Below are 15,596 nucleotides of genomic sequence, written 5' to 3'. Positions count from 1 at the left end.
ACCCAGGTGAAGAAGAGAGGATTGCGAGCCTTTTCATTACTTTTGCTATGTGTTTTTAATGTTAGGAAACATCTTCTGATGTAAAATTCTTTAAGAGAAGAAATTAAAATTGTGAAATAGGATTTTTGAGTTATCTTTGGCTTTGCTTTTACTTATATGGATTGCTTTATTGTTTTACTTAAGGAAAATCAATACTGAGTTTTTGAGGCATAAAAATACTTCATTCTTGAGCCAGTAGAATAGTGATAATTGACAGTCCAGGAAATGCTTTCATTTTAGTAAAATACGCATTTGAAAATATTTAGAATGTTGTTTCATAACTCAAAAGGAGTAGTCTACATATTGCATAGAAACTCTTTCTTGGCCTCATTAACTATTATGTATCTTATTTTGACATCCTGAAGTGGCATGTGAATTGAGGATATGTTGCAATTACAGGATGTCGAGAATGAGCTAGCGGTGCAAGTTAGTATGAAGCATGAGATTGAACTTGCCATGAAGTTGTTGGAGAAAGATATCCATGAGAAACAAGATACTCTGATAGGACTTAGACAACAACTAGAGGAAGTTAAAGCAATTAACATAGAGATGTATCAAAAGTTGCAGGTAAGGAATGTTCTTAAATTCTTGGAATTTCTTGTTCTATAAATTGAAAATGAATATTTGTATAAAGGGTTTGGTTTTTAAGAGATGAGCCTATTTTAACTGTGCCATATTGGTTATAAAAAGTGAGGTTTTTTTTCTAAATGGAAGCTTCAGATATGTAGCAATGAAAAAGTATCAGAACAAACAAACAAAATCACCTATCTGAATTTGTTTTTTAATGCTGGAAGGTTAACAGTATGAAAGTTAAATCTTTTGGGAAAACTCAATCCAATTATGCAGGACATTTTTCTGAACTTCTCTGTATAGCATAGTCCTGAGAAAGATTGAATTTTGATTGAAATGCTTTACTATAATGATTATGAATTCTCTAGTAAAGTGACAAGTTCAGTAGACTTGTTGCCAAAGTCCCTTTACAATTTAATTTGAAAAATAGCATATTTTACATGAGCTTGTCCTGTTGTCTTCCAAAAACATTGAAGGCTGAGTGTTCTTTCCCTTTATAATATTTTTAAATGAAGACTAGTAGTACTACTGCTTTATATAATGAGAGTATTTTAATCTATAAATAAGCTGCTCTTTGCAAAGTAACAATCTCACAGTAAAATGGTATATAAAACTTACAAATATTCAGGTATAAAAATCAAAACCACTGTAGCTTTTATGTTTTTCTAAATAGGGTTCCGAAGATAGTTTGAAAGAAAAAAATGAAATAATTGCTCGACTAGAAGAGAAAACCAATAAAATTACTATAGCCATGAGGCAGCTGGAACAAAGGTACAGCATTTCTAATCTTAGTTTCTTTTTTTCCTTTCTTTCTCCCCCTTTTCTTTATTCAACTCTGACACCTGCCGCAAAAACCATTAGGGAAATTTAGATTAGAACATGATTTTTTTTGAGCCCAGCAGAATTTTGCCTTTGTTGTTTTGGTTGTTGCATGGAATCAAGTTGCTTTATATTAGGCTGATTCATTTGAACTTGCCATTTTATAGATTTTTTTTAAAAGGCCTAATATCAGCAATTTCATGTGGTTCAATCTGTTACGTTACATAAAGCAAATACACAAACAGAAATGTTGAAAAAGTGTAAAACATACAAAATCCATGGCGGAATTATCCTTGATTGATTTCCATGCATATTGATTGTCATACCCTTTGTCATTCACCATCTCTTTATCCGAAATCAAGCTTTCTGAGTTGACAGTTTAGTTCTGTTTCTTTGAGCTAGGACCCTTAACCCAACCCAAGAAATAATTTTGTTTAAATTGAATTGTTTTATATTGGCATTTTTCACTTTTATTGTTGGAAAATGTAATGTATTTCCATTGATCTGTCATGTTGGTGTCAACATATGTCTTATCATTGCTTTCTTTGAATCTACTTATGAAAAACATAACTATTAATGCTTTATTGACATGAATATTCTTTTATTGACATCCTCTTTCTTCTTTTTTCTTTTTTGTTTTCTTTATCCCCATTTTTACATTTTGGACATCTTTATTACCTTTTTCTGTCTTTGATTTCTGTCCATTCCATTATGAAGTGACAACGATTTGTTAACTCAGACTAGGACAATTGCAATGTCATTGGTGAAATGTGCCAGCAGTGACACTCAGGACCAGTACAAGCTGGTCAAAGATATATCTTTCTGAAAACCACTTGTATTTAAATAGACTGAAAGAGAATCAACAATTTTATAATATATTACACAGAAAAGAATTTATGCTATTAAGTCTTCTAAAGGGGTATTAGGGACCCTGTGCACTTCTTGATCAGCTGCTGCGGTAACACACTGCCATAGGGCAGAGTGGGTGCACTTGGATTTCCAAAAACACATCCCCGGACCTCGTGCACGAGGGCTGATTTTGAGTATTGACCTTCAGAGGTCAGGATTTTCAAATGCAGTTTTATCTTTTTAGCTACTTTTTGATGGAAAATATATACATTGTTTAAAAATAAGTTAACCTTTGGTTTCACAGTGTGTTGGCACAGATTTTCTTTTTCCACCATTGGTCCACTGTTTGCCTAATGGCTCTTTTACTAATTTATAAAATGTTTAAAATAGTTTATAACCCAGACTGGCCATCATCTCGTGCTTTAGCACCTCAAGTTTCTAGTTCCCCTTAACCATCTTCTATGATAGCACAACTTCAAGGCCTACCTCACTTCTTTTTTTTAGTTTCTATAACATTAGACAAAAGCTCCCTCCACCTTAATATTTCAAATTTAGATTTAAAGACAACTTGAATGTTACTCTTTTCCTTGGAAGTGGCATTCATACTTCTGAAATATGTGAGGGTTGCCCCATTGGTATGGCTTTAAGGAAGAAAAGAAGAGGCCTTTTTTTTTTTTTTTGGTTAACTGGATGGAAGTTTATCTTAGGATTCCCTAAAAGGAATTAATATCACTTGAATACTTGGGAGATGTTTTCTTATAAAAATATTGAAGTTAAATCTAAGAAATCCTGGATGACCATAGGAGGCAGGGAGTGGAGCTAAGACAGGGAGAAGCAATGACTTAAAAACAAATGAAAATCACATTTTAGCAAATTTAAAAAATTCAATGACAAAATTCAAAGAACAAAAATAACGTCTAGAGAATGTTGCCAACTAGTTCTAAATACTTTTAAATCTTAAAATGCACACACATATACATACAGCTTTGGCATAATTTAGTAAATGCATAATGATCCTATAAGGAGGACTAGGCTATTATTTAAAGTAGTTGCAGGTCTTTGCTCTTGGCCTTGTTAGTGCACTTGATTCCTGGCATACACATCCTAACATAACAATGGGGCTTCTTCACCTAGGATAGACATAAATACTATGCTTTTCATGGTTTTGTAAAAAGGTAGTAACACACCTATTATACTTTGAAATTTGATTCATTATGCTCTATAAAAGTGGTAAATGCTGTATTGCTTTGCATTATTAATTATGAATAAGAAATAAAACAAATTTGAAGATAGTATTCTGGGCATATTATATGTTATATTGACAAAAATCACAAAACAATTTCTAGACATTGTGTGGCTCTTTCACGTTTGAGTTTGTGAGTTTTCCCCCAAACTTTGTTTTCATTTAGAAATGTTTCTATTTCCCCATTTTTCTTTTATTTGTCTTCTTCACCCTTTTACACCCTAGTTCTAGCCTCAGTTTTACCCAAAGTTGATTTGAATTACACCAGATTGCAGCAAGCAGAGAAGGCGCAAATGGAAGCTGAAGATGAGGACAAGAAATATCTACAAGAGTGTCAGAGTAAATCCGACGGTCTGCAGAAACAAATCTCTCAAAAGGAGAAACAGCTGTGAGTATTTCACTTTTGGAAAAACATACTTGTATTAACATAATGTCTACCCACCCCCCTTTCTTTAGCGCATATGGTAGAATACCTTTATTTTCATTTATTTAATCATGTCAGGTAGATTGTGGAATTCCTAAAAGTATTAGAAAACATACGAGGGGGGTAACCCCCAAAAACCAGAATTATCTTCTGGAGGGCAGGCCCCTTGTAGTGTACATACAGGTTTCCCCTGCTAGGTGAGTGTTCTAGGAACCTATCTGTATCAGTGTTGTAAGAGGCTGCATTTGGCTTCAATGAATTTTTTTGAAGACTCTTTCAAGGTGTTTGCCCATTTCATGATGGGTGATTTACGAGCTCATCTGCCCACACCACGCTGGGTATTCAGCAGTTTTTGACCAAAAAACAGCATGACCTCCATGCCTCATCCTCCCTATTCACCTGATTTCTCCCTGAGCAACATTTTTTTGTTTCTCTGGATGAAAAAATTCCTCAAAGGGAGACGTTTTGCTGATGTGGAAGAGGTAGAACAAAAAATGGCAGAAACACTAAATAGCATCAGAATCGAGGAGTTCAAAAACAGTTTTGCGCAGTGGAAAAAGTCTCGATAGATGTATCGCATGAAATGGAGAGTACTTGGAAGGTGAATGAAGTTTAAATGTAAGAATAAATACACAATTTTTTATAAATAAATTCTGTTTTTTTGTGTCCCCCCCTTGTACTTATGATTAAAACTTATGTTTTTACTACCTTTATTGTTTATACAGCATTTCCAACCATCTTGCTGTCTTTTTGCTCAAGGGCAGTTATATTATTTCTGCTGTTAACATTAATCTCATAGCCATTATGTAACTGTAAGGAACATCTATTATCAAAGAACATGATGTCTTCTGGGAACATTTTTATGAGTACTTCACATGTTACATATGTATGTAGCCAACTAGGAAGGATGTCAGTATATGTTATTGAGTTGAAAAGAAACCAAGTTGCAGAAAATATGCTATGCTAAGTATGATCCTATTTTTTATAAAATTAAAATGGTCCTGCCCTGGCTGGTGTGGCTCAGTGGGCTGAGTGCAGGCCTGTGAACCAGGAGGTCACTGGTTCGATTCCCAGTTGGGGCACATGCCTGGTTGCAGGCCAGGTCCCCGGCTGGGGGCATGTGAAAGGTAACCTGTCTATGTATCTTCTCCACATGGATGTTTCTCTCCCTCTCCTTCTCCTTTTCTTCCCTTCTAAAATACATAAATAAAATCATTTAAAAAATTAAATTAAAACTGTCCATAGGAAAGAGTTTAAAGAATAGATATTCTAAGGAATGATTATCTCAGGGGAGTGATGGCAAACGGACAGGGGTATTTATTTTATTTTTAAAAATATTTTATTTAATTATTTTTAGACAGAGGGGAAGAGAGGGAGAAAGAGAGGGAGAGAAACATCAATGTGTGTTTGCCTTTCACATGCCCTCCACCGTGACCTGGCCTGCAACCCAGGCATATGTCCTGACTGGGAATCAAACCAGTGACCCTTTGGTTCACAGGCCAGTGCTCAATCCACTGAGCCACACCAGCCAGGGCTGCCGGGGGTATTTTAATTTTTACTTTATAAACATCAGTATTTTTCCCCAGTAAATATGTATCACTTTTGTGTTATTAAAAGAAAATAGTTATATGTTATGTTTAACAGATCATTAAACAAGACCACATGCCATATATGATGTATAATTTGCTAAGCTGCCTTTAAGTCTATTGGTTGGGGTGTTAAGTTCTTGTCTGTCCTTACTGATTTTCTCTAGTAGTTCCATCAATTATTGAGAGAGGACTTCTTGTAATTTCCTAACTATATTGTGGACTTAGGTGTTTTTGCTTTCAGTTCTATGATTTTTTGTTTCTTATATTCCAAAGTTCTGTTGTTTGGTATCTACATGATTAGGATAACTGTATCTTCCTAGTGAATTGAACTTTTTATCATTATATAATTTGCCTCTTTGTCTCTGGTAATTTCCTTTGCTCTGACATCTACTTTATCAGAATTAATATAGCCACGTCTGCTTTCTTTTTATTAATGTTTTCATGTAGTAAACAAAAGATTAATGTTTGCATTTTTCTATCTTTCTACTTTCAGCCTAATCTTTATCATTATAGTTGAAGTAAGTTTCTTATAGTTTGGTTTTTATCCCTTCTGCCAGTCAATCTTTTAAAGATGTAGATAGTCCATTATATTTAGTGTAATTGTTGATATATTAGAGCTTAAGTCTGCTATCTTATTGTTTATTTTTCTGTTTTTTATTTCCATTTCATTTTTTCTGCCTTTCCATGGGTTAGTTGAACATTAATTAGAATTCCTTTTTGATTATCTGTAGTGTTTTTGAGTGTATTTCTTTGTATAATGTTTTAGTGGTTGCTGTACACATTATATTATATATTTATGACTTTTCACAGTCTACTGGTATCAGCATTTTATTGTATTTAGTGAAGTGTGGAAGCCTTACTCCCATTTTTATGCCCTCTCCCCTTTATAGTATAATTTGCTTTAAATACTTTCTCTACGTAAGCATGTCAGAATCTTATGCTATGCAGTGCAGTGCAATGTTATAATTTGTGCCTCAACCTTAAAACATCATTTAGAAAACTTTTCTCTTTATTGTTCTTTCTTCATTTCTGATGTTCCAAGTTTCCTTATTTGTATCTGAAAAACCTCCTTTAGCCTTTCTTTCAGGGTAGATGTATTGACAACAAATTCTCTTGTTTTTTGGTTTCTTTTGTTCGCTTGAAAACATCTTGATTTCACTTTCATTTCTGAAGGATATTTTCAGGATATGTGTAGAATTCTGAACTGACAGTTCTCTTTGTTCAGCACTTCAAAAGTGCCGTGCCACTTTATTTTGGTATTCGTAGTTTCTGGTGGAAAAAACCCTGTCATTTGAATTGTTCTATTCTCAAGATTCTTTCTTTGAACTTATCCTTTTTTGGGCTTTGGGAAGCTTCTTGAATCTTTAGGTTTATCTTTGCCAAATGTGGAAATTTTTTGGCCATTATTCAGATAGTTTTTCAGGTCTACCTGCTCTCTCTCCTCCTCTGAGACTCTGATAACATGAATGTTAGATCTTTTTTTTAAATAGTCCCACAGGTCCCTGACACCTTTTTTTAAATAAATTTTTCTATTTTTGTCTTTTTTTTAATTTTGAAGTTTATTCATTCTTTCCTCATCATCCTCATCCTCCCAGTGATCCTATCCAGTGAAATTATTGTACGTTCCAGTTCTAAGATTTCCATTTGACTCTGTATTTCCTTCCTTCCTTCACCTTTTTTTTTGGTAGTACTTTGTACTTTTTCACTTGTTTAAAGTATATCCTTTATTGATCATGGGGATATTTTTATATAGCTGCTTTAAAATTCTCATCAAGTAGGAACTGTATGACATGTTAGAATGTCTGTTTTTTCTCATCCAAGTAGAGATTTTTTCCTGAGCCCTGGCATCATTACCAGACAGCCTGTGCTGTTCCAGAGCAGCCAGTGGGGTCCTACCATTCACCACCCGTAGGCAAAGACTCTAGAGACCGAATCAGGTGGAAAGAAACAAAGGAACCCTTTCTTTAAAGTATACATGACTTGACATAATGGCAGGCTTCTGCCTCAAAGCCTGTTTCCTTTACTATGCCTCAGAGAAAACCACCCTGCCACTCTCTGCCAGCTCAGGTCGAGGCTGCACCAGGAACCTCTCCTCCCACCCAAAGTACCATCCTCTTCATCCTTCAGAGTCTGTGCATCCAGGCATCCTACTCAAGGCTCTGTCCTCCGGAGGTCTGCTAAGCCCCATCCCACTTGTGATGGGTCCAAGGCCCTGCCCGGGCTGAGCGGGCAGAGTGGCAGTGACGGCAGGAACTGCCATTGTTGGGGCCACCACTGGAGGCACATGTGGATGGCAGGCAGGCAGGCAGCTGTAGTGGCACAGCTTCTAGGCAGCAGGCCTCTGACCCACAGGGGAGGGGCACAGGGCCTGCCGCTGACAGGTCTCCTCTGGAGGCAGGCAGGTGGCCCCTGCTAATGGAGGCCCCTGGTTAGAGGAGTGGCCAGATGGGTGGCTGCAGCTGATGGCCCCTCCCTGGAGGAGTGCAGGGGCTGCGGGTGGGTGGCTGCCACCGATGGCTTCCCATGACTTCCTGCAAGGAGGAGGGGTGCAGGGCTTGCTGCCCCTCACCCCCAGCTTCCTCCCCTCCCTTCTTACCAGCCTAGTCACCACAGTAGTCTTGGCCAGGGAGGACTTCTGGACAGGCAGGTCCTGGAGCGCTGGGGGCAGGGAATGATCCCAGACAATCCAGTTCCCCCAAGGCCAGCCTGTTGAGGAGCCTGAGCCCCCAGCCAGGGGAGGGGAGAGCAAAGGTGTGCATTTCCTGGTGTACAGCTTTTTAAAATTGCCTCCAAGATCCCCAGCGCTGCAGGAGTAGGTAGGAAGGTGTGTCCCTCACATCCAATCCCCTCCCTAGCTCCAGTGTCAGCCCTTTTTGCTGCTTTTCTGCTGAGTCATGTGTGCGTCCTCCTGGTTGTCCCAGAGTGACCAATGCACGTGCTGACTTTAGTGCTTTTCCACCCCTTTCCCATTTCGGGGGTGGGGTGGGGTGTGGGAATTCCCTCCCCCCATAGAGTATGTCGTGTTTTTCTATTACGTCCTGAACATTTGGGGAATTGTGAGACTACATCTTACTTAAATCTTGTTTTAGCAGTCCTCTACCGAACCCACACCAGCAGGGGAATGTGGACGTTGACCGTTTATACTAAGTGGGGATGGCAGCCCAGGACCGTAGTGGATGAGATGGAGAGGGGTGCCTGACTACTGGCAGGGATTGAAATGTGGGCTTTCCACTCAGTCTCCACTGCTGTGGAGGGAGCGGGAGGGGGAGTCCAGGTGTCCTGGTTGGTCTCCGCTGCCACCATTCTGGAGGGGAGAGGGAGAGGTACTTCATTACCACAGCACAGGTAGAAATCTAGGCTTCCCGCTGGGCTTTCACTGCCACCGTGGCAAGGGTAAATAATACCTTGTTACTGACTCATGGGGGTAAAAGTGCAGGCTCCCCTTGTGGTCTCTAATACCATAGGGTAGATTAGGAGAGACACCTCATCACTGCTGGGTGTTGGTGAAAGTTCCACTGCCCCCTTTGACCTTCTCTAACATCGCCACAGTAGGGATTGAGACGGACACCTCATATTGCCTGGTGAGGATGGAAATTTAGGCTCCCCACTTGGCCTTTGCTGACAGTGGTCAGGGGTCCTATGGTTTTTCTTCTGGTGTTTTGCTGGAATAGGGCATTTATTGTCAAAAAGGTTTTTTACCATGCTAGGCTGCCTCTTCCAAGCTCTTTGTCAAGGGAAAGCAGGCCTTTCTTGGTGCTTTTTTGTTCGTGCCCATTGGTTTTGTGGGTTGCAGGAGGCTCTAACACTAAGTCTGAGCTATATAAGAGGCAAAAAGAAACCCCAGGTAACTTATCACGGTGTTGTTCCTTGAGTTCTGTGGTTTTTTGCTGCATTCTTTTCCCATTTCACAATCTTATGTTTGTTTATATCTAATGTCCAGGGTTTTCTAACTGTTCTTAGTGGAGGAAATATGTTTATTCCATCTTGTCCAGAACTAGAATTCTAAGTTCCTTTAAAAATGCAGGGAGTATAACATTGGCTGAAAACCTGCATCATTTGTACATTGTGAAACTAAATCCCACCCCCTGCCCCCAAACAAAAACACTCAGCAAAGCATTTTCTCTTTAATTTTAAGATTTTCACAAAAGGACTGCCAGCACTTTCAGGGCTCCCTTGGCAACAAAAATCACAAGGGACGTTTAAATCAACAAGTTTATTAATGATGCCAGGGTTTTGTTGTTGGAATCCCTGTGCCTTGCCAGATGAAAAACAAGAAAAGCCAGTTTGGGACATTGTGTCAGTCAATAGAATACCATCTTGAAACCCTGAAGCTCTGTGTTACTGAATTTCCTTTCTAGAGTTTGACAAACCTGTAGGTAAAACAAATCTGATATTTTTTCTGCAATGATGCAACTCTTTGATCCCTGCCCAAAGGATGACCTAAATAATGCTACAGGGATCCTCAATGAGATGTGGGTATAAGCTGCAGAAAGTAGGTGTTTGTCTCTGCTTGAAACCATGAAAGTAATTTTGTCTCTCAGTGCGGTTATGGAGAGCATGGATGTGTTAGCAATTTGGAGATCAGGAAAGGTCCCTGATTACTCTGAAAAATTGGGACCATTACTATAGAATTGTTGGGACTTTTTAAAAAATAGTTTGGTGAATATCCTTTTTTATTTATTTTTGGTATTACATTATATTGATACTAGGTAGAAACTGTTTTTTTTAGAAAGAGTGTCACAGTATATGCTCTTTGTTGTTTATTGTGTTTACTATATCGCGGACATTGTATCATATCAATAAATACACGCCTACACTAGCATATCATGGTTAACCTGAATGAATCCTTTCGCCTGGAATATCGTGCTTTATTTTTTGAGCTTGCATATCTTTGACTACAAATGACAGATTGCATTTCTTCATTTTGTGAGTTGCCAGTTTATATCTATTTTTCCCATTATGGTATTCACCGTTTCTTTACCCCCAAGAGCTCTTTATGTATTTACTGTGGGTTTTTCCACATATAGTGGAAATGTTTTTTAAAGTTCATTGTTAATTTTTAAACATTGTTAATACTGGGTTTTATTTTTTTTTTAATACTCACTGGAGGACATTCTTATTGATTTGAGAGAGGGGAAGGGAGGGAAAAAGAGAGGGAGAGAAACATTGATGTGAGAAACATCAATTGTTGCCTTTTGTATACTCCCCAACCAGACTGAACCCTCAACCTAGGCATGTGCCCTGCCTGGGAATTGAACCTGCGACATTTCAGTTTGCGGGTCAATGCCCAACTAACTGAGCCACACAGACCAAGACCATAGTGGTTTTTTAATTTACAAATTTATAACTTTTATATAGTTATATTTCCCCTTTTTTAATGATTTTGTTTTTGGCGACATATTCAATATGTGTTCTGAGAATATATTTATAGTAACTTAAAAACAAACCCTTTTTTTCACTTGTTTTGTCACTTGTTTCACTTTTTTGGGGGGCGGTTTTTAGTGTATGTTTATTAAAGCTGGGGTCAGTGAAACAGGAAGAGCTTAGGATAGGGGCAGCAAAGAGAGAGAGCCTAGGCAGGGCGGCTTTGGCTCCCTAGAAATGTTATAGGAAAGTGAGCCATGTAGGGCTGTGTGAACCCATTGAGAAGGAAAAGTCACAGTGACAGAAGCAAGCCAAGGCGGGGCTCACTAAAAGGTCAGGGGAAAAGGGGCCTTGGAGACAGGTTCAGGGCATTAGCCCAGCATGAGCTGCTGCCGCCCATTGCTCCCCTGGTTGCAAGTCTCATGGGGTCCCTTAGAGTTTAGGAGATGCGTGCCTGAGAGGGAAGAAAGGCCTAGGCCTACTGGGTGAGGGCGTGCAGTTTTTTCTGACTCTGGATGATAACCAAGGCACTCTCTAATATGGTTTACTTCAGTGTTAGTAACATTATACCTATCCCTTTGTATTCCTTTTAAATTTGTAGTAAAATGGTATTTATCAACAATTTGTAAATTCTGTTTTGAGGTATTTCTTCTCAAGTCAAATTACAAAATCTGAAGTCTTTTTCACTAAGAAAGAATGTGGCTGTAAATGGAAATGCTAACTTTAATGAGGAAACAAAAGTAATAAAATATTAACACAAAGTATTAAAATAATGTAATATTCTCAGTATTATATATTGTAATTAAAATGTAAAGCATTAGAAACTGTAGCGTTATTACTGTGTACCTCCCCTGCTATACCTACTTATGAGCAATAATTATAGACATGATTTTTTGTCATCCTAAAATGTAGGATGACTTCACTGCTTTTGTTTCGCCACCTAGCACCTGTTGTTAGAATGTTGAAGTAGTGCTTTCAAATGTGAACTAGTATTCCCAGGCAGTGTGGATTCCCACCCAATGTCTCCTCAGTCTTCATCTGTCCTGTAATAATAGGTCAGCTTCCAACAGGAAACTGAAAAGGAGCTCTTTGCACCAGAGCTGATTATTCTGTTACTGCTGTTAAACTGATTTAGTGGTTGCTGTAATTTTTATATAAGAATAGTACTTTTCATTAGTTTGTTGTAAAATTTTTCACACAGCACAGAAATGTAAATAATTAAAACCCCACGTTTCTCAAACACTATATACAACTGGTATAATTACAGCTGCAACCAGTTGTAATAGTATGGTGTGGCCTTCCAGGCATTTTCTATGCTTATATAGCATTTACATACACAGAATTAATAAATGACAAATTATTATTTAGCAAGGAGTTTTTGTGGTTGGCGAATAAACTGGTACTTTGGGATCAGAAAAGCCTGTGCTTCTGAATTTAACCAAAAAATATTTAGGCAAGAAAATATCTGAAGAAATGAATTATAAAGGCACAAAGATGCTCTTTTTAAAGAATATATAAAACTCTCATGTAAACAATAGTACTGAGCTTCTGTTTATTGTTTGTCATTCAAGGGTGCAACTGGAAACTGATTTGAAGATCGAGAAAGAATGGAGGCAGACTTTGCAGGAAGATCTTCAAAAGGAGAAAGATGCCTTATCTCATCTTAGAAATGAGACCCAACAAATCATTAGTCTTAAAAAAGTAAATGGTGGTAAAACTTTTAAAATTACATTATGATAAAAGTTACTTAAAAAGAATCAAATTATAATTTGCCTTTACACCAAGGAAATAACATACTAGTCATCTTTAAAAATATCAGCAAAGAGAGTAAATGAATGGAAAGTAGTTGATAAGTGATAGAGCAGCTATGAAAGAGCTTTGGACATATAAATCTGTTTTTTTGTAAAAAAAACGAAAGGATTTGTGTTTCCAATTAATGGTATGTTTATATAATGTGGAGTTTCTCATTTCTTTCTTTTGAGTTACATTGTCTAATTTTTATTTTTTTGAAGGAGTTCCTCGACCTCCAGGATGAAAATCAGCAGTTGAAAAAAATATATCATGAACAGGAGCAGGCTCTTCAAGAACTTGGCAACAAACTTAGCGAGTAATTTCTCTTTTTTCCTTCAGCTAAGTAGTCATTGACTTTTATAAAGGTATGAGTGTGCCAAACCAAATAGGCAGAAAAGTTTAAATATAGAAAAGAAAGATATGAAGTATTAAAAACAAAAGCAGACTCAGAGAGCAGGATGCCAGCTATGGGCGGGGCGGGGGTGGGGGTGGTGATGGTTAATGGGTGGAGGGATCCAGCAAAAAGGAAAAAGGACTCATAGATATGAACAACAGTGTGGTGATTGCAGGAGGGAGGCAGTATAAGGTGGATAAATGGTAATGGAAAAAATACAATAAAAAATAAAAACAAAAACTTTAAAGACTAACAAATAAGACTGTAGGTTGGAGAGATTTTATTAAAATTTTTCATTGTATTAGCTCTTAGTTCTGAATGTTAAGAGATGAAAGCTAAGTCTTTTAATTTCCTCAAATCATAGTATTCAGGAGTTAATATCTTTTTCTCAGAGCAACAGAGCTAGCTTTTTCAGAGTGTTTTGAGAAGGACCCAACATTGTGAGAAGTGAAGGTGTTTCATCCCGTCTGGAGTGGGGGCTTAGCTTCATAGAGTGCTGTGGGTGGTTCTGTTGCAGTGAAGTGTTGGGACCCTATAAAGACAAGAAAGAAATGGTGTTCTGCCTCACATATTCCTCCTTGTTCCATAGTGTGTGTTTTGCTAAAGATGGGATTCCCTTAAGAAGTCTTGAGACCAGTTTCCAAGGGCAGAGGAAAGAGTAGTTTACTAAAACCACAAAAGGAAACATCAGCCTTCAAAAAGATGACAGGGTTTATTAATACAAATTCAAAGAACAATTGCACTGTGATTCTGATAAGCAAGATTTCAGTTTTATTTTGGCATCCATTTACTGACTCCTTTGAGCCAGACCCTGTGCTAAGTGTTTGTTATTTCATTTCCCATCTGTTCAGTCTACTGGTTGAGCTGCTGCTTTGGGCTAGGCACTGTTCTAGCTGCTAGCAGCTCAGTAGTGAATAATCCCCACAACAAAAAGTATATTTACATTTACTAAGATCATAAAGGCTTAATATTAAAACAGATTAGAATAGTAAAAGAAGGAATATGTATTACTTTGTGCCCATCTCTCATTCAATACTAGAGATTTTATAGTTGTATTAAAAGCATGATCTTTTGGCTGTCCAGATGGCTGACTTCAGACTTCTGTTTTTTATCTTTGGTCTGGTTCATTGTTTCTCAAATTTTAGTTTGCATGAAAATTACTGCTCAAGGTCAGGTATACCTAACAATCTGTAGTGAACTTCATGGACTACTTAAGGAATTCTCAAGGGTTATTCTGACTACTAAATTTTTCCCTTGTAAACCGGCTACATACCTAATTCCTGTGGAACTCCACCATATGCATGTTTTTCTGAAGTTTGTGGGGTGTTTTACTTAAGAATATGCATTAAAGGTTTTTCCATATGAGTATGTAAAGATATTCTTTAGGATAAACATGCTATCATAAAACAGTTTCTAAAAAATTTTAAAAACTATAATTTTAAAAATAATCAGTACTGCTGTGAACATTTGTGTGTGTGTTGATATATCTAGATACACTTTAATGAATATATCTAAAAAGTAAGTTCTAAGAGGTGATTGCTGGGCCACACAGAATGTGCTTTAAAAATTTTTGATAGTGCCAGCTTACCCTCCACCTCCAATGTTAGACCCCCTCCAGAAGTAGGAGAGAATGTCTGTTTTTGCCATTCTGATCATTGAAAATACTATTTGATTTGTATTTCTTTAACTATGAGCAGGGTTGACATCTGTATTTGTGTTCTATTTGCACTTGCAGTTTATTTCCTGAAAACTGCCTGTTCATATACTTTGTACATTTTTTTGATTGAATTGCTCATCTTTTTCTTATGGGACCTTTGTAAATTAATTGTACAGTGTACATCTTTTTACCCTAGTTTATCATTTGTCTTTTTACTTCATTTATGATATATATGTCTTTCCTTGCTAATCTTTGAATTCTTTCTTGTTTTTAAAGATTTATTTATTTTTAGAGAGGGAGAAAGAAATATCAATGTGTGGATATCGTTTAGATATCAAACGATATCTAAAATATCGTTTTTAGACGGGGAGAGAAATATCAATGTGTGGTTGCTTCTCCCACACATTCCCACCTGGGGACCTGGTCCACAACCCATGCATGTGCCCTAGACTGAGAATGGAACCTGTGACCCTTTGGTTCACAGGACGGCGCTCAATCTACTGAGCCACACCAGCCAAGGCGAATTTTCTTTTAAACATTTTTTAAATTTATGATTTGAGAGAGAGAGAAAGGGGTGAAAGAAAGAGGAGAGAGAGACATCAATTTGTTGTCCCACCTATTTATATATATCCATTACTTGATTCTTTTTTAAAAAAGATTTTATTTATTTGGTTTTAGAGAGGGGGAAAGGAGAGAAGAAGAGAAACATCTAGGTGAGAGAGAAACATCGTTAGGCTGCCTCTCTCACTCCCCACCTGGGGACCTGGCCTGCAACCCAGGCCCGTGCCCTTAGTGGAAATCGAATCAGCAACCCCTCACTTTGTGGGATGACACCCAACCCACTGAACCACACCAGT

The 15,596-nt window shown here is 37.6% G+C and overlaps 1 protein-coding gene across 6 annotated transcripts in view; it reads left to right on the top strand.

Annotated features, from left to right (window-relative positions):
* Positions 1-15,596, top strand: part of RUFY2 (RUN and FYVE domain containing 2) — a 44,129-nt gene that overhangs the window by 18,215 nt on the left and 10,318 nt on the right. For 4 of the 6 annotated variants that reach the window (XM_053923314.2, XM_053923313.2, XM_053923316.2 and 1 more), the window contains 5 exons: positions 439-606; positions 1,283-1,380; positions 3,789-3,908; positions 12,469-12,598; positions 12,910-13,004. In XM_053923314.2, the coding sequence (XP_053779289.1) occupies positions 439-606; positions 1,283-1,380; positions 3,789-3,908; positions 12,469-12,598; positions 12,910-13,004 (611 nt within the window). Of the gene's footprint in view, positions 1-438; positions 607-1,282; positions 1,381-2,145; positions 3,909-12,468; positions 12,599-12,909; positions 13,054-15,596 lie in introns of those variants that run through there. The other 2 variants (XR_008426744.2, XM_053923315.2) reach the window with 2 other exon arrangements.

The sequence above is a fragment of the Desmodus rotundus genome, chromosome 4 (genome assembly GCF_022682495.2).
Source record: "Desmodus rotundus isolate HL8 chromosome 4, HLdesRot8A.1, whole genome shotgun sequence".
Lineage (NCBI taxonomy): Eukaryota > Metazoa > Chordata > Mammalia > Chiroptera > Phyllostomidae > Desmodus > Desmodus rotundus.
The sequence above is the reverse complement of the archived record's forward strand: the minus strand, read 5'-3'. Positions and strand labels throughout refer to the sequence as shown.